General features: G+C 38.9%; 1 protein-coding gene across 2 annotated transcripts; it reads left to right on the forward strand.

Moving 5' to 3' along the window:
* Positions 1-139: 139 nt before the first annotated feature.
* ttc12 (tetratricopeptide repeat domain 12) lies at positions 140-15,974 on the forward strand. Of its 2 annotated transcripts, XM_029516933.1 has the most exons (22): positions 144-258; positions 627-827; positions 1,689-1,843; positions 2,099-2,120; positions 3,214-3,291; positions 3,390-3,511; positions 3,857-3,916; positions 4,198-4,269; positions 4,546-4,606; positions 4,784-4,972; positions 7,200-7,269; positions 8,312-8,400; positions 9,008-9,176; positions 9,715-9,810; positions 10,730-10,793; positions 10,866-10,997; positions 11,098-11,190; positions 11,493-11,561; positions 13,499-13,600; positions 14,234-14,333; positions 14,523-14,751; positions 15,003-15,974. In XM_029516933.1, exons 2-22 carry the CDS (start codon positions 776-778, stop codon positions 15,070-15,072), a joined length of 2,094 nt encoding a protein of 697 aa, XP_029372793.1. In that variant the 5' UTR covers positions 144-258; positions 627-775; the 3' UTR covers positions 15,073-15,974. The 2 variants fall into 2 exon arrangements, with proteins under 2 accessions (XP_029372794.1, XP_029372793.1); XM_029516934.1 differs by lacking the exon at positions 15,003-15,974 and having other exon boundaries at positions 140-258; positions 14,557-14,745.
* The last annotated feature ends 8,311 nt before the right edge of the window (positions 15,975-24,285 follow it).

Below are 24,285 nucleotides of genomic sequence, written 5' to 3' on the forward strand. Positions count from 1 at the left end.
TGACAATCATCTGATTTTTGTTTTGGCATAACAGTTTGTAATTTTGTGTCTATAACCACAGGGAGGCAGTATTGATCTTCTGTTCAGAAAATACAAGGCCTGGGTTCAAAGGGCCAGGGGCCCTCTCACCGAGAGCCATGATGACAGTATGTTCATTGAAGTGCTGAGCTTATTTCCAGTAGCTATGTGATCTGTAGTCACTCTGCAGGGAAACTCATAGCACAGCTGGGATGCACAGAAACTACATATGCATGGATAGTAAGTCCCCGAAGCCCTCCACAGCACAATGAAAACAACAGACGTAGCCAGGAAATAGTATATATATGAATTTTTAAGGAATGAATGTGATCGTAGCGCTGACCAAATTGACAAAAATATGACCTTCCAAATCCAGATTGAGCACAACGTCAAGCGTCACGCCTTTGCAGACGTAGAAACAAATACAGGCGATCATTCACAACAGCGGAGATGATCGTCGCAGATTTCTGCTGCTTTGTTTGTTATGAAAAGCTTTTTACCTAAAACAACAGACTCGTTCTTTAATCTGTGCAAACACAAACTACAGGGAAGTTTTCATGATTACTTTCCACGGAGTAACTAAACGTAATCAACTGTGTGTATTTTAGGTCTGTAGATTAGGGTCTTACGAGGGGCCCTGAAGGCATCATCGTCATAGTCACGCCAAAACTCCAGGTAAGCTAACATAAAAGCAGCGTTAGCTAGCACAAACTGCAAAGCTGCAAAGTAAAAGTAGCCCTGAAAGGTCGAAGGGACGATGGAGAAAGCGGAGGACTTCGAGACATTTCTGAACAGCGTTGACAAAATAAGTGAGTAATACAACTTTTATGAGGTAAACGCTACCGAGGAAACGTCCGTGTAAGACGACGCCACCGGTTCACAGTAATGGCGCTTTTAATTTGTAAATGGGCCGTATCATCCTGAAAAAATGGATTGGGAAAGAGCTGTTTTGTTACATAGTTAAATTCACATTTTCGTTTATTGGTTTAAAATTTGGTTGTTTGTGTCTTAGCCATCACAGTTTTGCAAATAAAGTCAAACTGTACAGAAATAATGTAGGAAGAACGAGTCGAGCAACTATTTGGATGGTTCATGAATCCATTAAGTCATTTTCAATGAAAAAAAAATAAAATCCAAATTTAAGCAGATCCAAGATGATTGTCAAGTCTTCATTTACACCTTAGAATCTCATCCGTTATGCTGTGAATTCCTTCCTTCCTCCTGACTAAAAGAAAACAACGAACTTATGAAGTCGTGGGCCGGAGGCCTCAGGGTGGTTGGCCCCCCAAAGGTGGCCTTCTCACCTCAGGTCTTGGTGCCTGGCCATGTCTCTCTAATGACAGCTAGTGCGTGTGAGTGTAAACTTGTACGAGTGTGCATGTCTCTCTCTATGTCTGTGCGTATTTTTGGGGATGGGAGGGTTTGCTTTGTGTTTTGTTTTTTCCCCTTATTGTTTTTAGCCTCTATGTGAGGCACTTTGTGTTGCTTTTATGAATGAAATATGCCATACAAATAAAATTTCATTTAGTTTGATTAAGTCAAAATGGACTATACATATTGTCTATTTACTTGGTTATTCATATAAAATGTGCATTTTGAAGCATCTGTGATTATTACAGATGTTGAATTTAAGGCTGTGAACAGTAAAGTAAATCGCTAATTCTTTTCAGGTGAGCTAGTGAAGGATCTTAACTCCACTGATGTCAAAGTCCAGCAAAAAGCCATAGAGGAAGCTGATTCCTATATTGCTGCATTGGATGAACCTTGCAGGACAAAAATCAACAAGACTACAATCAACACAAAGCCATCACTCCAGTCCTCCTTTGTAAAGAAATGCACACAAAGTCATTCTCATCACATTCCTGCCCTCTGTCCATATCAGTCTTTTTCACTCTGTTTAATCCTCTGTTTGTCTTTCTCTCTCTCACTGTCCCTCAAGCACATATAAACGATACAATTTCTTGTTGTACTGTCTGTTTTGGCCCATGTACTGTAAGAAGGACAGGGTGCTACATTAAGCACTGATCACAAAGGGACTTTCTTTCTTAACATTGCTCTGATGAGTTTTTCTGTTTGACAGAGTCTGCAGAATGAAAGCCCAGGTGAGATACAATGAAAATAAATCTCTCTGTTGTTGTCACTTGCAATTAATTGAATTATTGCTAAAGCGGACTGGTCAGGAAAGGTTCCAAATGACAACCGAAGGAAATGGATATATTAATTATTCTCAAAGATAAATAAAGACAACAATGAAGAATTTGAAGGAGGTGGCAAACTGTTTGTGTGCTCTACTGGACTGCTCTATGTATTTTCTGAGACTGCCTAAACAAACAGCTGTAAAAGATGTAGTTTGTTTCACTTGGGATCTCAGCAGATGATGTGAATATCAACAGCCTTGCCTATATAGCAGCGTGTGCTGGCTTTACACAAGTCAGTCTTTTTGAGAATTCTATGAATATAACTGTTAGATTCTACAAAGGACAAAAATTATTCATTTATTCAATGATTTCCATGCTTCATAGGATTAAAAACATAAGTAAAAATAAATTCTGCACTGATATTTACTCCAGACATAATATTAAGGTTTTTTGTTTTTTTTTTGTCAGATAGGTGACTCAGTCAGTACTAAGACAGATGCGGTACAAGGTGTGTCCTTGGTATTTAAGTGACTTGAGCATGTTTCACACTATCAGCTACTTGCCTGCTAAGACCAGTTCAAATGGCCTCCTATGTTTTTGTTATTTTTGTCATTGTTTTTGGAAGACATTTGATAATAGTATGAAAGGAAGTCTTCACCCCCTTATCAAACTGCCACTGTATCATGGAAAGGGCACAGCTATGGCAATCATTGGACATGATTGATATGATTTTGTTGGTTGGTTTGTCTAGGTGCTTAATAATTTAGAGACTTGGAGTTTTTACTAAGGTTTAGTGTCTACTCAAATATTGAACAAGGTGGTAGAAGCCCAGGAGCCAACTCTAGGAGCAGTAAAGCTGCAAATACGTGACTGTATCACACCTATGGCTGTGAAACCACAAAAGCTGAAGTTAACCCATTTTGCATCACTTTACAAAGTAAGGTTTTTAAAATTCCCCCAAATGATATTTATTACAGTACAGGTTCAGTGACAGTGAACTTAAAGTGAAGTTCATACATAAAATGTGAAATATTGACTGATGATATTTTTTCAACAGAGTGTTTCATGAAGATTATGGAGAGAGATGCAGAAGAAAGGAGGATAAAACGGATTGCTAAAGAAAAAAAAGCAACTGGTAAGTAAGGTGATTTTGTTACTCGAAGTTAGTGTTTGAGGTAAAATGTTTTCCTGTAATTTGTGCTTTTCAACCTTGAACTCTCTATGCCATTGCAGCACTCAAACACAAAGGGAATGAAGCCTATGCTCAAGAAGACTATGAAACAGCTGTGAAGTATTACAGCAATGGCTTGGATGAACAACGGGACATGCAGCCATTGTACACCAATAGAGCGCAAGTGAATATTTTCAACCTATGTTTTTGTCATTTATAATTTATATATGTTGTACACCTACAGATTTAGATAAAAAGTGAGTGGCAATGTTTTGAATGTTTGTAGGACTGTGACATGATGACAAAAAAGGTTGTTACAATGGTCCAAAGGTAACTTTAGGGCTGCCATTTACTAATTATAATTTCAGCAGGATTATACCCAACTACCCCTTCCCAAATGTTAAAAGGCTACTGTGTTATATATTAATAAACAAACACTGGTATACTATAAATAACTTCTACTTTGTAAAAGTTGTTAGGTCTGTTTTTAATGAGTAGTTGCCAGTTACTGTCCTTTGAATCTATTTAGGCTTACATCAAGCTGGGAAAGTATGAGGAGGCTATCCGTGACTGTGAATGGGCCCTGAAAGTAAGGCCTTGCTGGTGATGTGCATCTGCTAGTTGTTGCCTCATTTGATATTGTGCAGAAGTAGAAGATGGCTTGTGTTCTCTATAAGTGACAGTGCAAATTGTTTTAAGCTTTTTTTAATTTAAGCTTTCTGTAGTGTAGTACATTTGTGAAATAAGATTGAATACTTGTTTATTGTTGGGCTAGTTTTGTTAGTGCAGAAATATTAAATTACCTTTATGCATTATGTGCTGTGAGGTGCTTTAACTAATACAGCCCCATAATGACTGTCTCTCTATCAGTGTAATGAGAGGTGCATAAAAGCATATTTACACATGGGAAAAGCATATATGGAGCTGAAGAAATATATGGAGGCAAGTATAATTATTTCCCCTCACATCTTTTTTTGTGTGGTTGGAATACAGAACATTAATAACAGTTCTGAAGTCAGTGTAAGAATTTTGCACATACCATAATATTATATAGTAAAAGCTACATTATTGCAATTTGAAATATAGTTGTCTTCCACACTGTTATATCTGCCATAGTCTTTTAGAGTAGTGGCGATAATATTGAATTCCATAGATATAGAAGAGACCACTAATGTACATACAACCATTAAAGCAATTTTTTTACCCTTTTTTTTTCAGTCAAGACACTGCTTTGAAAAGATAGTGGAAATTGAACCTGAGAGGGACAAGATGGTAAAAGGTAATAAAAAGAAGGTTTAGGTCAGGAAAAGTTTGATGTGTTGTTTTTTTTTTCTGATGCAATATATTGGTCTAAATACACTGCAACTACAGTTACTGCTTTGGAATAACTGTCTTTCAGATCTGCCTTTTTTCTGTTTGTTTGTTCTTCTGTTATTGATTTGTTTTATTCATGCAGAATACCTGATCCGAGTAGATCTGGAACAAGAGAGAGAGAATCAGGAGATGCAAGCAAGGCAAGAGTTTGACAAGGGAGAGGCGAAGGCCACAACAGTACCCGAGCTACTGGAAAAGCTGTCAAGACCTGGCCAGATCCCCTTCTACTACTCTACAGGATTGAAGATTCTCTTACAAGCAGTTACTGAATGTGAGGGCTCTTGAGAGAAAAGCTTTGCGCAATTATCTTTCTTGCCTAATCTATTTGTGTCCACTCTTTCCACTATAATGTGCTTCACTGGTCCACTTATTCTGCAGTTTTATGGCTGAGATGTTTTCAAGACATCAGCCTTCAAGACAGGGGCATTAAAAAGAACTGAAATAGAACATCTTAGGACGTGGCATTGCTGTATGACAATGGAAGAGAGGGCTGGCCTAACAGTGTGCATCACTGGTTTCAGTTATTGTGCCACACGCTCTTTATATTGAACAAATTTCTGTGAAGACTGTGAAACTACATTAGAAGAACAAAACCTAACAGTGTTGTGGAGAAAGGTTTTTATTTCATCGCATCAACACAGCTGATTAAAAGCCCAGCGTATGAAAATCTCCCTCACTTACACATACACTACCAGTCAAACATTTGGACACAATTTCACATTCAAATGACTGGTAGTGTAGGTCCAAATGTGTGTGCATGCATGTGTGTGTTTGCAAAGTGGCAAATTTTCCAAAAGGGAGGTGGTTTTGGCAAATTCACTCCTCCAGTATGTCTTTGAGGTCACACAGCATATCTGTGTATGCCAAATTTCCAATGGTTGCACATTTCCAGCAATTCTTCAACACATCCGTTTATGAAAACAATTACGCTTCTGGGTATCCCATTATAATAAACAGATCAGGCCAGCATGGCCTAGACAACCAATACACCCACACTACATATTTCCTCCTTTTAGGGTTTCAACCTTCAGAAAACTGCAGAAAATCAAACAGTAAATACTGACTAGTTCATTCATCATTCAATTTCTCAACCATCAGCATTTAAGAGCGAAAAACCTGTTGGCTGCTTCATTTCATTTTGATTACAGGCTAAAATTCTTACGGCCTCTCTTGCCACCAGGCGGCCACCCTTACCCACAAAAGCTTCCTGTTGATGCACTGTGCAAAGGAGAAGTGTATTTGGTTACACTGTATCACATGTTGTCAGTTGCCTGTATGGTAGGCTGGCATGATTTGATTAGTGATTCTAATTTTCTGTGTTGGAGGATTTAGACATCACCCTGGCTTTTGTTGATGTAACTTGATTAGTCAACTGAGTGAATAGCAATGACCGCTGTTTCATCAGCTAAGTAATGTCATTAAGATACTTTTAAGTACAGGGTTGTATAGATACTTTAATGTTGAGATCAAGTAGATGGGATGATAGAGAACACTATCAAGCCTACTGTAGCCATTTTGGAAGCAATTAATTGATTCCAGTGTGATAGCTGGTGTCCATTGAATATGCTTCATGGTATACCCGGACTAAACCTTGTCAGATTCAGGGTGTAGAACTCGTGCATACTGGTACCTGTCTGTCAGCTCTATAGATTTATGATAGCCCAAGCTGAGGTATTGTGATGGACAAGAACCCTGCAACTTGTCAGGCTGTTGATGCTTATGTATATTTCATGGCAAGGATGAACTGTTCTTCTCCAGATTATTTAAGAAGGAGGATTCATTTACATTACAGCTAGTCATGAAGTTCAAATATGTGCAGAAGACAAATGGTGTGTAATTGAATTAGGGTGGTTATGGTGCAGTGTTTGTTGGTTTTCAGATTAGTCAAAACAGACAGACCTCCTGCAGCCCAAACTCTTTTCTCCATTTAGGGACAAAAAAACTTTTGACCTTGTGCTGGCAAAGTGGGATATTTGATATTAAGAGAAATTCCACAGCATGCACACATCAGATAATGATGGTATCTGTTTGAAAAGTGGCTATAAGTAACTTACAAAGACCTCTACTGTATGAAAAGAAACCTTTGTTGACAGGCAGATCCTCTTCACCAGATTGTTCACCCCTCCTCTGTCACCTGTTGATATTTTTGTTCTTGAGCAGATAACTTTGAAATTCCACAAGGCTAATACAATTTTTTTTTTTTTTTTAGCTAAACCAATTTAATAGTACAATTTATAAAACTAAATGGTCCCATCAGTATGTTTATTTATTTATTTATTTTTTGATACACCAAGTGCCCTTCAACTGAAAAGGGCAAAAATACCATAACTAAGAAGTGAAAGGATCTCAGCAGGGCTCTCATGAGAAGCTTTTGCCCCTCAAACTACTCCTGCACTGCTCTACTCTACTTTCTTGATATTCCCACTAATTAGTGGAAAGTAGATTGACTGTACCTTATGCCTAACATATTTACACTATCTCCTGTTCTCTTTCAACAGGTACAGGCCAGACCATTTTCAGACTGAACAATGGCTTTAGTATCATCAGCAGCAATACCATGGTGAAGAGGTAAGGAGACCACAGAGAGAGGTAGCTGCCAGCCCTCAGAGATGCTTTGACAGATGGACCCAGGGACAGAGGCATACGGAAACAATGATAGCCTAAACTAGGGAGATCATTCCTCACCCTCTCCCTCTATGGTTTTTTTGACTGAGAGCCCAAAGAGGGAACAGATGATCATATTGGAGAGCATGCTGATTACTGAAATGATCAAAGACAGTGTTTTGTTCCAAAAAGAGTGGGTGTTTTGTACAAGATGGAAACTCCCTCATGCCAGATCAGTTAGCTTATTATTGTATTGAATACTTTCCATGTTTTCAATTGTCAGTACTAGTATTATACAAGCTCCTTCAGTGGCATGGAAACTGAAGGAGCAGCCTTAGCTTGATTAAAAATACCCATAAAGATAGTGCTGTGAGTCAGATAAACCAACTGAAATCTATGGGGGAAGGAAGCAGAGAGGCCAGTGTCATTGTTCTGCTGTCCTGATCACAATCTGAAGGGACCAATGAGTTCATGTGTCCTTATAACTTACTATAGAAAGTCTGAATACTTTTTGAGACTTAGAGGAATGTGGAAAAAGGACTGGAGCACTTCAAAAGAAAGAAAAAGAAATTGAAGCTACAGGACAAATTTAAACGAAATAAAGAAGTGACTGATGGCTATGTTAAGTTAGCCACTGTAAATGACAAAGTAATTTAGTCCAGCAGTGGTTTCAGTGCAAGTTCACCCAAATGCTCCCAAATGTTGGCTACTTTGGTTTTGTTATACAGCTAAGCTAAAATATACTTTCTGCTGCAGAAGGATTAGAGAATATCAGTATGGAATGATCTTAATTGTTTTGAATTGCTCCCTTGATAATAATTTTGTATTATGTCCTGTTTTTGCATACAGGTATGTAATTTTCTTTTCATATTTTGTGCTGTGCTAAGATACATTTTAGCTGGAGTAAATTTCTGTAGGTGACCTTTTCAAAGTGTAACAGTAATATTTCAGCTGGATTTGCTATTGTCATTGTCACTGATTGTTCACAAAATGATTCTCTCCACAGTTGCCTGTTGCAGGAAACAAAGGATCCAGACAGCCAAGAGTTGTGTGTATCAACTCTGAAATTATGGAGGGCTATTTGTTGTGGAAATGGTATTTAGATCACTGAGTTACATTTAAGTGTTATCTTTGTCTATGTAACAGTTGACTCCAATCAGTTTAGCACAAAATAATAAAATGACACTCAGTAGAATGCAAACCTCTGCTATTAAAAAACAAACATGTCTGCATTAAACAAAGTCAGCCTCATAAACATGACAACAATCCCTTAGAATATGATGAAAATGTTAAAAAATGCTTCATAATCATAAGGAACTTTAACTGAGTAATTTTTTGTGAAAGAAATAATCATGTATGAAAAAATCCCTTTGGTAGAGGCAATAATTTATGTGACGCCATTGAACCACTACTGCATAGATTGTTAGAATGATGATGAGAGCTATTCTTTTCTCATGTATTTATTTTCCTTTGAATCACACAAGATGGCTCCATCAGTTGTTTGTACAAATTGTGGTAATTTCTTCATTAATTCTGCTATTGCACAATGTGTGCATGTTAATTACTTATGAACAACAGAGCATTCTCTATCATCAGCATAGCAACTTAATGGTACTGTAATCATGTTTACACTAAAGGTTGTTGGTCTGTGGGAACTGTGTCAAGTGAACTCTGCATGACTTTGTTTTTTATTTGTTTGCAGATGAAAACCAAAAGAGGCTGATGGCATGCACAGTCACAAAACAAGCCACTGTTCACTTGGTGGCATCAGAACATGCTGCAGTACAGAAAGAATGTCTGGCATTACTATATATGTACTCACAAAAGCCACATGGCAGGCATTTAGTCATTGACAATCTGAATGTAGACATGTAAGACATTTTTTGTATTATCCTCTGAAGTAAGTTATGAAAGCAATAACATGGCTGGCCTCTTTGCTCATTCAAACCTAGGAACACTGCAGGAACAGAAGGAGATGATTGGTTCACTGCATGTCCTAATCAAATTAATTATTTATAATTGTTTTTCATTTTTCATTTTTGCATCCCAACTAGGAAAATATAATTATATTTATCCCCAAAATCAACCACATGACTTTTATTTTAGGTCTCAACGAGCCACATTATATATTTGATATATTATTTGCTTTGTTACAGAATTTTAAAAATAACACAGAAAGGTGATTTCTTACTATCTTTATGTTTGATCAAATCTGAGCTGTAAAGAAATTAATTGAGCTGTAATTAATCAAATAGTGGACACCACTGTATTTTCTTATACAAAATGTTAATTAACATTTGATAATAATCATTAAGAATAAGTAATTTAGCTAAATGGCTGATTCCCTTACTTTGTCCTTTACTTCAGTCTTGCTCTTTATCTCTCTTTACTCTTCATCTGGACCTAAAGGTTAGTGAGTAACCTCATGGGGTGCATCTCACAGCCAAAGCAGCAACAGGAGAAAACAGCGGTCAGCATTCTGGAAAACTTCGCCATGGAAAACAAGTATTTATGATACACAGATAAACACCTAACATTATTCCTGTCACACCTTACTTAGCTGCAGAACTCTTGGTCTATTATCTTCCCATACCGTAAATCATTTTAATGTAAATTAAAAGCACTTTAAAATCCACCCACACAAGGAGAGATCTCCTGAGAAATGGGAAATGTGGCTCCGTTAATAAATCAGCAGGGGTTTTCTAAGGGCTAATGTCACTTGGAGGCAAAAGGCCATTTAAAACCTCCCTGCCTTTCTGGCAAGTCATGGAAATAGACAAGAAAGGACAATCTATGCTCTCCAACACAGCAGGAAATAAGTTAAGGTGTCAAGATTTGAAATAGGGAGATCAATTTTTCCTGACTACAACTCAAAGAGAGTTACAATGTGTTATATCCCACAGAGGTTTCTCTTTATTGTTGAAGTTCACATGAATTGATTTTAGATTTCTGTGCGAAATTTAAAAGAACTGGTCCAAAATCCACATATTTCAAATCCTTCCAAGTAAAAAGAGTACAAAATGTATATTATATATAGAGATTCTCACACAGCATTTATGTATCTAACACAATTTATATGTGGTTCTTAGCATATTTCCTATTACCTTTAGTCCTAAATTCTGGACTGTAGAGTTTAGGAACTGATTTCTTTAGTGCCTGCTAAGTGGAGAAACTAGAAACATCAGAAACATATCAATAGCTTTATACCTCTGAATTTAGCACACACATGCTTTAGTGATTTTTGCGTGAAAGTTTTATTTGCTCTTGCTTCACTTACTTATGCCATGCTGGGCTGCAAAGAAATTAAATAGATGCAGCTTGACTCACTGCCTCACCTATGAGAATATTTTTACTTATGCGTACTTCCACTATAGTGTATTTGTCTGATTGTGCACAATATAAATATGCTCTTAATTTCTTTCAGATTTTGTATTGAGCTAAGGAATGTCTTGACAGACGCTGTCATTGGGCCATTTACAGCAATTCTGGTAAGATATGAATATTTTGCACATTTGTGTGTTTATGTGTGTGTGTCTAAGTAAAAGTTCCTCATTTTTTAGAGAAACATCAAGTCAAATCATCATATCCTTCCATCGCTAATAGAGGCTATTGGATATCTGGCTCAGGACAATGTCCTACATCACAAACTTGCTCATGATTCAGAATGTTGGAAGGCCTTTCTGGACGCCATTGTTAGTAAGATTACAAACTATGCTCAGAAAAGTGCACTGTTGGTTAAACTCACTGTATGCGTTTAATTTTCCTTTACTTATTTGTTGGCTTTCATTGTAGAGGCATTCCCATGCATGTGAATACAAGGACATCCTTTACCCTCTGCTGGGGTTGATCATTAACCTCTCAACTATAACTTCTCCAGTCATCCAGGTATGCTGTCTGGGAATGTTAGGGAGTGCTCATTGAAAAAAAAAAAAAAAAAAAGTACAAAACACATAAAAATCCTGTTTGGATAGACACAATCAAAGAATAAAAAAGCCTTCATCCTAACCATTACTACTTATAGTTATTGAAAATAGATAAGAACACATTGTGAAACTATGACAAAAGCAAATTAACGGGAAAGGAAGCAGAGAGCATTTGTGTAAACCTGATTTGTGATGCCACCTATTCAGAGGTGACATGAATGTAAAAATTGGTTTGACCATTTTTCTGTCCCTGCCTTTTTGTAGGAGCACGCTGTTTCACTCTGTGAATGCTGTCTGAGCCTGCTGAAGGACAGTGATGGAGGAGTCATAACTGTGAGTGACTCTAACACTCGCACTACACAAATAAACTCAGCAGGGCTGACTCCACTCTTGAGGTTTTTGTATTTGAAGTTTGAAAAAACATGTCCTTAAAAATTTGTACAGCTTCTTAAGATGCTTGCTGAAAACTTTTTCCCTTGTTCTTTTTCAAAACTTTTGTATTCCTTAATGCAAAAGCCTTCCGTTAGTAGACAAGTAGACAAACATATAAGACATTCATCTTGAGTAATGGCACTTTCTTCAGCCTTGTGAGCTCATTGGCAATGTGCCTCAAAAGCAGGTAACAGCATTCCACGTTGTTCAAAGGACCTTGTATATGAGGCATTACAGTTGATTAAAACCCCAACTCCAGCTGCTGTTGTCTCTGCTAATGGCTGTTATAGCAGTTTCAGTCTGCCTTTTTAGGCTCACACATCCACACATCTGTCTGTTTTCTCTGTTTCAAAGCTCAGTCATTGCCTAGCTGTGATGCTTTCTTCTGACTTCTTTTTTTCATCGAATGCCAATTTTGCTTTAATTTTTATTGTTAGCGCATCTCACCTTATCTTGCCTTGTCTTTGCTTACTTTTTTCTCTTTGATGCATCATAATACGAGTGCTGTTTCTTTTTTTCTTTTTCTTTAAACATTTTGTTCTTTTTAGCAGATGTGCAGAGCAACCAGATGTGTTTGCAATATGTTTTGGATTTAAAGATTGAAAGCTACATCAATGAATATTAGGCATCAGGGAGCAAAGGTCCTCAGAAACCAGATAGCGACACGACCCTGATGACATTGACAGTATTATCATTCGGTTATAGTTAAGGTTTTTTTTGGGGCGACAATTTCATTTTAAACGTTAAATTTAATTCAAGGGCAGCATGGTGGCAGAGTGGTTAGTGCTATTGCCCCATAACAAGGTCCTTTCTGTGTGGAGTTTGCATGTTCTCCCTGTGTCTGTGTGGGTTTCCTTTGGGTACTTTGGTTTCCTCCCAGTGTCCAAAGACATCATGTTTGGGGTTGTTGGTCTCTGTTTGTCTCTGTGTGTTGGCCCTGTGATGGACTGGTGAGCTGTCCAGGGTGTACCCTGGTGAGCAGGGATTGGCTCCAGCACCCCTGCCACCTGGAAACGGATAAGCAGTAGAAGATGAATGAATGAAATTTTATTTAATCTTAAATTTATTTATTGATTCCTGATAAATTAAGAAATTTGAGCTGCTAGATGTGCAGTTGTCTTTACCAGCTAATCACCAATGCGTGTATCTGCCCTTTGGCAGAATGCTGAGTATTAATATGAGCCTGTATTGAGAAATGCTTGCTTGTCCGCTGCTGCTATGAGCTCGACTGATGAGAGCAGTGATATTCAACTGAAGGCTGTATTGGGTCTCCGTTTATGTGTCCCATAGACAGATAGTATATTGATAGGTTATTCATTCCAAATTTGTGAGTCACATTTACTCATTTCACTCTCTCTGTTCGACAATTCATTTGTTTTTGGTGCACTTTGGTGACCAAATTACACCCTCAAGCCATTGCATATAATGACAATTTGTGACCCATGCCTGACATTTTTCTAATTCTCATGCTTTTATTGGAATGTCTCTGTTGTTATGCTCATTTTCTCATCTTGTCCTTAAAAGGTCACAAAATTTATATTCACTCAAACATGTTTCTGCATAATTTTCTCACCATCTCATAAATGTGTGTCTACTTCATGCAGACACTTCCACAACACCGGCTGACTTCATGTCTTGAAGCAACAGTTTTCTGTTTTTCTATTTCCTGCTTTTTTTTTTTTGTCCCGCACACCCTCTCCCATTCTTTGTCTTTTTTCATTTTGTTGTCTGTCATTTATTCTGAAAACTCCTGATGAAATAGTTGTCTCTTGATGTTTTGCTGTTCAATGCAGTTTCTTATTTATATTTCTTCAACAACATTCCTGTTTGTCCCTCAGCGAGCTACAGGTGTGCTGAGCAGTGTCACTCCTCAGTCCCCCGATGCTGTTCAGCATGTTATTCAGGGGGATGCGGTTCGGACCATGTGCCGGTTGCTAAAGGTACATATCACATAGCTCAATGAACAGCGAGCATATTTTTTACTTGCATCTTGTTCTTTTTCCCAACAATCTTTGAACATATGTTATTCTTATTTTTATTTCGCACACATCATGTAAACAACAGTTTCTGTTTACACCTGATTTCCTCAGCTAGATTTCTCTTGGAGAATATAGATATCTTAGCCATGCATACAAATAACCAGGGTCTTGCTTGGATTTCTACTTGTGCATATGTTGAGGCAAATTAACAACTGAGATGGTAAATGAAAGAATCAGTTAGGACACATACAGTATGCACTGTAGGACATAGCAATGTTATTTCAGAAGGTGCTGTATGAATACAGTATATATGTGAATGAATAAATGTGGCATGCAGTGTTCAGTGCTTTGAGTGGTTGATAAGAATAAATGTATAAGTGTAGGCCATTTATCAAATCATGTTGGGAAGAGAGGAGAAAAACTATTTTCATTTCATTCATGTGTATTTAATTATAAATTAACCATCATTATTGTGTCACATATCAACTGCTTACTTATTCATACTTGCAGTTGTGTTACCTATGAGTGTAAAGTTTAATTTTACATGGACAAATTCTACTTTTTGAATAAATTGTTTTGTGTCTGTCTTCCCAGAAAACAGGGCTGACTGCCACGAAATATGCCATTAAGACGCTGACAATCTGTACAGCTTCCAGTTACTTGGCACGGGAGGAGTTGGTGAAGTCTGATAAAAGTGAGGAATGATTGACATGTTAGCAGTATTTTAACAGGCTCCTTTATTAGGGCATGAATATTATATGATGGTTGACCTCATATGGAAATCAGGTTTTTGTGTTAGTGCATGTTATTCGCTCACTTGAATGATTAATTTAATGTGTTACCATTCTCTTTCTGTTTGCTGTTCTTTGATTGTTCAACACAGAACTGTCTATTTTACGCAATTTACTGGGTTCCAGCTGTGATGAGATGGTGTCAGGAAATGCAGCCCTTTGTTTGGCCCACTGCCTTGAGTTAGAGAGAACTGCCAGCAACCTGCTGGGCACTGATATTGTGCTACTGCTGCTACGCCATGCTGCAGGGGATGCAAAGAGGACAGCTGTGCAAAAAAATGCAGCAATTGCTCTGGGGAAGCTGTGTCGCTCTGAGCCCAGGTGCCCTCTCAATCTATCAACCACATGCTGTTGATTACATTTCAGAAACACACTTCAGGGAGCATTGATGAAATCTGACAAAATGCCACGCTGACAAGAGCTAATGTGATGTTATGACTCCAGTCAAAGAAGTCAATTGAACATAATTTATTATATTGTTAGATTTTATATTCCTACACATTATACGTACATAATTTGAAGCAGATATACTGAACACTGTCACTTTGTTTATCTTTTTTCTCCATTTGCAGACATTTGAACAAACTGCGAGAATTACATGGGCTAGAGATCCTGCATTCCTGTGTGAAGCTCATCACATGAACATCTGACAACGTGTTAAACACTCATCAGTTCTCAAAAGTAAAAATCTCTCTCTATAATTTATTGCATTTCCATTCAAATGATACCTTTTTTTAAATTCTGAGACCAATTTCTCTTTTTTTGTAAGAATAATAAGATTATCTTGACGATAAGCAAAGATTTATTCATTTGAAAATGAATAACCCTGCTCCTAATTACTTCATCTCCATAAACATAGTCATAAACATAAACATAAATTCTTTTTGGCTTTCCTTATTTTCCATTTGAATTTATTAAATATGGTTAATTATCGTGAATACACTCATAATGAATAATGTGATATCGCCTCGTCCTTTCAAAGTCTGTCTCTTTTTGTTGTTGTTGTTGTTTTTAATATCCAGAAAAGTTCTAATGGGCCTTAGATATAAAAACATCAGTGTTTAGAGTCCCAGGATGGCAAATTATCTTATAAGAGACAAATGTGCTTTCAGTGTTTACAGTGAAGTTAAGGTTTTACTTTTAAACTCACAGAAAGTGCTGGGCACCACAATTTAATATGGCAACTCTCTCAACAAAAGCTCAAACACAATGCCATTCTATACACTTGCATGTTTAACCCAGCAGGAAACCATTATAACTCTTTCAGGCCAGTTATAATATAATGAAAACTGTTGACTGTCATACGTACATTGGCTCTAGAAGGAGCAGTGAGTGAGAAACCCCATCCGTGTATAAATGAACAGCAGAAGACAAAAGCTCACTGTCTGGGATGACTCTATCACCGAATGTGTGCAAGCGACTGATACCTTCGACTGAACTGGATTATACAATAATAAGAACACAGAGTAAAGGCAAGCAGGACTGAAAAGAAATGATGAGGCTTTACCCCTTTACACTGGGATTCTTCCTGTTTACAGGTAACTGCTCATTTGAGTTTTTGTTCATTTTTTAGCCACAGTGAAGTAGTTACTGCCATTACATTTGTTTTTAATGGAAAAGATGGATCTTTTAATTTGAATGCTGTTACTGTTCTTCATTATGAGATGCACAGCCAAGACAAATAATTTGCATACATAAACAAATATTTGATAAATATTTAAGTCTGCAAAAGCAATACTTGTTTTATCAGCAAATAATGGAAGGAATGAGCCACATTTATTGTTCCTTCCCTTGTGACTTTTCTGTCTTCGAATCATTCATTCTGTGCATCTTACACAACATGAGTTGTCGTGATAACTGACTGGATGAAGCCTGAGATAAGCTTCACAAACAAATTTCATTTGAAAAGTACCCAAATTACAAAGTGTTAATGCTATAACTGAGAATGAAGGTACATAACGCTGTAGCTCAGGCATCAATCATACACTGAAGCCAGTAAACATCATTACTTTTTTCTTGTTTGGTATTACAACAGGTTTCAAATTGTTGGGCATACCCTGTGGTGTTTTGAATATAAACAATCAGTTTTTCTTGCTGAGTGTCCAAACATTTCATACTACAGGAAATTCCTTTCTTGTATAAAAACATTTTTTTCCCCACATACAACATAAGTTTAATCACTATGTGTATAACAGTGCTTCAACATTGACATTGCCTGTAGATAATTATTGTGCTGTAGCTTAACACCTAATACAAAAAAATACAATTCTCCATACTGTTTAATTACTAATCATTCACTCACTCTCCAAGTGTCCGAGTATGAATTCTCCAATTGTAATATGTAACAGTGTAGCACTAAATGACCCAAATCGATCATCACTTAATAGTTTAGTTTAGTGACATGCTTTGTTTTTTCTTTGCAGTCAGGGCAGAAGAAGATTTTCAAGGTCCCTGCACAGAACAAACAAAGGGCACAACTGTCATAAAAGATCTGCTTTTGAAAAAGTTAAATGCAATCGGTCTTGGCAGAGAAGCAACAACTATGGAGAACACACAAGTCACTGCATCAACTAAGTTTCCAGCGGTGGTCATGCTGGACACCAGGCAAACATCTCCTTATAGGAGATTACAAATCATGGAAGCATCGACTTTAATTCCCTCATTGGCCAGAGAACATTCAGTTTCCAGAAACAAGCAAAACCCCTTCACAGCGACAAGAGACAATCCATTAGCTATGACACTTTCTACTGAATCAAAACCACTGAGCTCTCATTACGAGGATACTATTCTCTCATCTCCACATGCTGCGTTTGCGTCAACGTTGAATGACACCTTGGATCCAGAAGTCCATCTTTCCTCAGATGCAGCGAAACCCTTATCTTGGCTTCACACTCTGCTTGACAACAGAAATCGGAGAAACACTACATCTATTGCTGTAACGTCTGCTGTTTCAGGGTCAGAATATCTGACGCTAACTGCATCCCGTCCTTCTCTAATTGATAACCTGGTTTCTGTGACTAATGATGATGATGACAAACAATCTCAAGGCAAGGATGAAAAGGCAATTTCAAACCTCGGAAGGAATGAGTATCCGTTGGGTACGACGCAATCCATTTCCCACAATGAAACAGCGGATGATTCTGTGAGAGGAAACACTGTGACAAACTTGTGTTTGACCTGCCTGAGAGATCGACGAGTGTCTACTGAGAAATCTGTGGCTCTGCCCGCACTGTCACCTGATACCTCTTCCGTCTCACTTCCTCCAGAGGGGCTTGCTTCAGATCCAAATCAATTTACTGCCTCATTACCTAGCTTACATCAACAGTTATCTGGGAAACAAGAAGACGTACTGAACAAAGAGATAACTTACCAAAAAATAGTCAAAGACTCTAGTTACAGTAAGACGGAGCTTTTGTCCTTCAATAAAACTGTGAATCACACTCAAAGTATTTTGATTAGTTCCCAAACGACATTTTTTACCTCCGATACAGGAACAGTTGAATCTGGCACCCAGTCTCTAGCTGAGATGTCATCAGCAACACAAGTAGACAACAACCAACAATCGACACACACTTATCTGTCCGTCACTGAGAGACCAAGCTCAACAACCACAGTGTTTTACCACCTATTAAAGTCACTTCATGAAAAAAACCTAGAGCAAAAGATGTTTGGAAAAAATGTGAGCATTGGGAACACGCAGTCAAAACTGAATAACAGAAATTCTTCACACAGTACCCCCACAAGCTCCAAAAATATGTTTCTCAGAAAGCACCCTTTGGACCTCAGCAGTAGGTCAGTAAGCATCACACCTGGCAGCTCTGGAGCTCCCGAGAGCAGCAAGACAGGAGCTCACAGCTCTGCATCTCACCCAACTGCAAGAATGAGGTTAATGGAGTCTCATAGCAAACTCTTCAGCCTTAGTGGGGCAGCGACTCCTTCAGCTTCTGCACTGAGGAACCAAACACAAGATAATTCAAGCTCTGAAACTGAAGAGCCTGGACCTACTTTTTTACCAAATACTTCTGCCACCAAGTCCGCAACAAAGAGAGACCTGACAAAGGTGCAAGATTTTCACACACTGAACAATGTAAACAGCATTTTAAAACAGCCTGTTTTTGATGCTGTAATGTCTTCAGATAATCCAGTTACGGAAGAACTGCAAACTCTACCCTCCACAACAATAACAGCTCCTGTGCCTGTGAATTTGTTTCCTTCAGAACCGAGACGGGACTTTAATGATGGCGAAACGTTGAGACTAACAACACTGCCAAGGAAAGCATCCTCTAAAAGACAGACACCGAACGTTCTTTTAGGTGATCATTCAAAAAGCACTCACAAGAGGACATTTAATGTTAGTGCTGATTACCATGTGGCCATGATACACCAGTATTTTATTAAATACAACAGAGAGTCACAAAAAGCCCATAATTTGAGGGAGGGTGACAAAATTAAGAAAGTGTTGTCTGAAGGTGCAGATGATAAAATGAGGAGTATTAAGACAGAGGGCAAACAAATTAAAGGTAAAAAAGAGATAATTAAGTTGCAGGAAGACAAAGAGGACTGGGAACTTGAACAGTTGCAGAGCAAAGGAGAATCATTACTCATATTAGATAAGAAAGAAACCAGGAAAGAGGAAGAAATAATTAGTGCAGAAGTAGAGATAAACCCGAACACAGACATGGAGGGGGGGGGGATTGAAGAACATCAGGCTGAGCTAACGACAGAGGGAGGTACTGCAGGTACTTTGAAACAAGACAAGGTTAGGGAACAAGAAGGTGGTGGAAGCAAAGTTGAGACAAAAATAAAAACAACAAATTTCCCCAATGATTTAACTAAAAAGGGAGAGACTTTGATGAACGTAGGAGCAAAAGTTAAAACAGAGGAAAATATTAAACATAACAGAGATATGACGAATATTCCCCTTGAAGCTACCACTAATTCTAATTTACTTCACAGGGACAAAGAGCACACTGTTACAAACTTGACTTGCTGTCACAGTCTGATTAAACAGACAAGGGTTTCTGAGTATGAGGGTATTAAACTGCGTGAAAATATTACTCAAAAAGTTGAATTAAAAAATGAGCCGCCGTCAATCCATCATTTAACTGTGACGTCTCAGGGCCCAGAAATATCAGGAGTGGCATCTCTTCCCGAAAAGTCACACACCCGGATTGAAACTCATCTGTCTTCCCCACATAAAGATATATCTTCACCATTAAAGGAAAATATTCTGAATAAATCTGCAGAGGTTGCATTTTCTGTGACTGCTAGGCCAAAAACGCTCCCTAAATGCACTCTCATATTTGAAACTTCAAAATCGAAGCAAACTATTTCCCTGCTCAGCAGTAGATCAGCTCTTCCTGTACCAAACAATACCATTAATATGTTATCATTCGCTGTCCTGCGACCGCCAGTCACAACTGGCCTCATGAGAGCTCAGTCCAACTTTATTGGACAAAGTTTCGGTCCCAGTGTGTCAGTTCAGAGGCGTACATTTAGTACTGGAGCTTCAAAGGCACTTTCACTTTTATGGTCTAAAAATAAAAAAGGCCATGTACAACACATCATACCAGCACGCATTTCTAAATCCAGTGTCAAGGACTTTTTAACCTCTAACATGACTGAACAAGTGCACATATCTATGCCAGTGAATCGTGCACAGTCTCAGCAGATGTGTAATGACTCATCCAACAGACCACCCACAGCCACAGCCTTGTCATCTGCGGCCCACGTCTCCACAGGCCAGTTGCAGCCTCACCAAGGGCAGACCGCCCCTCAGATAAGCCAGTCTTCTGTCACCTCCTCTGACATGACCTCGGGCCAGCCATGCTCATTTAAACTGTCAGAACAGACAGCCCATTCAAATGCTTTGCATGCTGCTCTTGATGAGAGCAGGAAAGAATCTGCACAGACACTAATGGCATCATTGAGCCCTGAAGCAAAAGACGATCAATTTCCTCACAGCAGCGTGTCACCACTGCCAAATCTCATGAGGCCTGGAGGTGACAGTTTACCTGGAACCTACAGCCTGGAAGGGATAACAAGATCATCCTTAGAAAAAGAAATATCGAGGGACAACTCCGGTGCAAGCAGCGGCCAAGCTGCGTCTCTGTTAGGAACAGCCGAGCAGGCAATTCAAACTCTAGAGGATGGAAGAGAGCAAATAATTGTGAGCTCTGCGTTACAGCATTCAGTCCCAGTCATAAAGCAGACGTTAGAGAGCAGAGATGAAAAGAACAGTTTCCCTCCAATAGCACAACCCTTTGGCAGAAGTACACATCATGCTAATAACAGAGAGGAATTCAGCTCTTCGTTTCTGATGCAAACTGAGAAACTAGCAGGGAAAAACATTACCGAGGATAATAATGATGACCTGTTCCATGTCGATGGCAACAACGATGCCAACAATACAGCGAGAGGGAGCCTGGGGAATAATCATCTGTCCCAGATAGCAGATGATAATGACATAAGCACTGAACCGGCTGTCTTTATAATGGAGACCACCCACGCAACTATACAGGAAGTAAGTGAGGATTCTGTGCCTGTTGTGGATGGTCTTTCTGTACCTGTGATTGACAGGACAGATCCAACTAGCACCGCTCCATTTCTCAAACCAGGCAGTCTGCCTAAAATGCCCAAAACACTGGCTAATGGTGTGATTAGCAATGGCACTTCTCTCATGATGCACTCTTTTGTCAAAACAACTGAAAAGCAGCGCAAACAATTAAAAAAACAACGCATGGCGGGTGACGACACCACTCCCGTTCCACACAATTGTGACGATGAGGTCACCGGTGAATCCACACAGCCAATTTCTGTTCAGATAATGAATGTTACATCTGAATTTCACATATCCAGTGTGAAAAACAATGATTTTGTATCTCTGGCACCGATTGCCATCACAAGCAGCCCTGTGGAGTCCACAGAAGCTCATGAATCAGTGCTGACCAATAGTGAGAGCACTCAACTTGTTACTGAAAAGTCATTTCAACCTGCTGATGCTGAGAGTAAGGTACAGTCCAAGAGTCACATGGAGCCTCTGTCACTGGGAGAACTGCCTGCAACTCCAACTCCTGGCAAACTCCCCCCTGCTGTCAAAGGGAAAAATACAACAGAAACAAAAGGTGTACAGCGGCCTGTGCATGGAATTTCTGTGCAGGCGATTGAACAAAGCCAGCACGCCTCATCTGATACGATGGTGCTTTTCACTCCACGTGTGCAGGGGGCGCAAACAGGTTTGTTAGAGGATACCCTCAGAGCTGGATGGGCAGCTGACAGAACACACACTGTGTCTAAACGAGTTGAATATTTATCCAAAGACATCAGAACAGCTTTCTTCACAAAGGCTGCCTTTGAGGCCAAATATTCCAACCATGAAAGGACTTTTGTAGCACATACGCTGCACAGAGAAGTCCAACAAAAGAATACATTACCCGAACAGACCTCAATAAGTCACAGGATACTGGGAGCTGTGAGTGATTCTGTCCAACCTACAGGGACCTTGCTGACAGGGATTATTCTTTCAACCAACTGTGGCACAATCGCCTGTGCTAAGCCAATCGAGACAACTAAAACAACATTTGGACCCAGTGAGATTGATCACACTGCTCCTGAGGAAATATATAAAACACAGGCTGAAAACATAATAAGGGATAATTTCAACGCAGCACACACTCCTTTAGCAAAACTACAAGATGGTAACTGTAGCACTTACTTCTGCTTGCTTGGAAAGGCTATCCCACAGCTCACCAAACGTGACGCCAGCAAATCTGATCATGACCATGCTGCTACAGATGAGACTATGAAAAAATATGCCAGGAGCATGACAGATGAAATTTCAACAAAAACACTGGGAGGCCTTGTTGAATCTGACCATATGGAGAGTCGAGGGACACCCAGGCAGGCTTGGTTTGCAGACAACACAGCACAAAGTCACTCTCATAGAGAAAACACTGGGGCTCAGGAGGCTACAGCAACAAAGGTCACTTCATCTGAACCTGAAGTATCTGGAGCTCAGACCACTATCAAGTCTGCTGAGCAGACATTGTCGGCTAAAAAAAAATCTGAAATACAATTAAATAGAGGAGCAGCAAAAACAACGACATTTGAAACACAAAATGTCATCAGGTCAGTGCGTGCTGTGGCTGAAGGAGAGACAGCAGTTCAAGAGTCTGAGCGCAGGCTGTTGCTACTGGAGACAGAGTCTGAATCAGAGCTGCCAAGTCTGAACCACAGGAGGAGGAGTTCACCTCATCTGTATCTCTCTGGGTAAACTCAATGCCTAATCTTATTATTATAATAGTTACTATTGAAGAAAATAGATGTGTATATGAGTAGAGGGTGAGTATAGAGTGTCAAGCCACTGAAATTGACCTGATTATGGCCATGAACATTCAAAATTATTGGTATTTTTCAATTTCTTGCCAGTGTAACAGAGGTTTCAGATGAGTTGTGTGGCAGTGGAAACTACACAGCGGTGATGAGTCTGAACCTGGGGAGAGGCCTGGAGCCTGGTGATGCTGTGCCTGCCTTGGGAAAACTTAGAGTGGTTGTCAACCTCAAGACAAACAACAGTCAACTAAACCTTGAGGTCACCTCCTGTTGCCTGTCTCCCACCGTCCAGCCTGAACTCACCAACTCCACCTGCTACCTTTTCTCCAGGTACAGAGGGAAGTAACCAATACAAGAGCACAGTGGGAAGTTAATAATAGAGTGAATGGCGTATGTGCAAGAATGAAAAGATCAGAATACTGAATAATGCTGCTATGTGGACTGCTTTTCATGAAGAGTAGTGTTTGCTCTCAGTCTTCCATTGTGTCTTTTTTTTTTTTTTTTTCAAAGTTAAACAAAATTTTGGTTTTTTCATCAGCGAATATTAGAAAAAGTGCATCAATGAATGAACAAAATTTTCAACATTGTACAAGCTGTGATACAACTTGGTCAGACTTTCTTTGCTTACAAACATGCTGACAAGAGAAACAGTGTTACTCTATTTCACGTCACTCCAGGAAGTTGCAGTTACATTTTAAAGAACCGGATATATTTAGTTGAGTAAACAGAGGACAGCTGCTGGTTGATGGTCTTCTCTCTCCAAGCCACTCGCCATCACTCTTGTACACGTCAAGATGCAGCTTTATGAATGCTGAAACTTGTGTGCCGCAGTGTGGTTGGATTAGACTGGTCATCTATCTGACAATAACACCTAAGATACACATTTGCAACTACCAGTGGAACAAAGCTTTTTGATATTCATAATTTTCTTCAAAAAGATAATTATTAAACATTTAACAATCGCCTGAAAAATCTCTCTTTGGTTGTCGAATAAACTAACCAAAAATCTAAATACTAATGAACAAAGTCTTGTGGATAAGGCTAAATTTGAATACATCAACTCTTGACATTGTACACTGTGAGTAATGACACTGACCTGGTAGCAACAGATTCAAAATAAAAGCTGCCCTTTACTGAATATTATTTCTCTGAAGCATTCAGTTCAATATAAAATATTCATAACAAGCTTCACTGAGTTTTTTTGTGTTTATTGATCAGCACAACTTCAATGTCTTTTGGCAGCTGTACAGGGACCTTATCTACAGAATATTCTCTGTTTTAGCATTCTTCTTTGTTTTTTTTTTTAGAGGGAAATAACTCCACTAAAAATACACAGTTTGTTTTTTTGTTTTTTTGTTTTTGCCTCAGGCTAGCGGCTGAGCCAGCAGGGATAACGCTCCTGCCCAGTGCCCTGTCAACCAGTGCCAGCTTCACCATCAGTCTCTTCCAAATGATTAATTACTCTGTGGTGTACCTACACTGTGATCTCAGTGTCTGCTTGAGGAACCGCTCCGACTGTGAAAG

This window comes from Echeneis naucrates, chromosome 13, assembly GCF_900963305.1.
Source record: "Echeneis naucrates chromosome 13, fEcheNa1.1, whole genome shotgun sequence".
Classification (NCBI taxonomy): Eukaryota; Metazoa; Chordata; class Actinopteri; order Carangiformes; family Echeneidae; genus Echeneis; species Echeneis naucrates.

Coding starts and splice junctions, on each gene's coding strand:
- ttc12 (XM_029516933.1), top strand. CDS start 776: ATGGAGAAAGCGGAGGACTTCGAGACATTTCTGAACAGCGTTGACAAA. Junction 9,811..10,729: donor AACTTCGCCATGGAAAACAA/GTATTTATGATA, acceptor AATTTCTTTCAG/ATTTTGTATTGAGCTAAGGA. Junction 10,998..11,097: donor AGGCCTTTCTGGACGCCATT/GTTAGTAAGATT, acceptor CTTTCATTGTAG/AGGCATTCCCATGCATGTGA.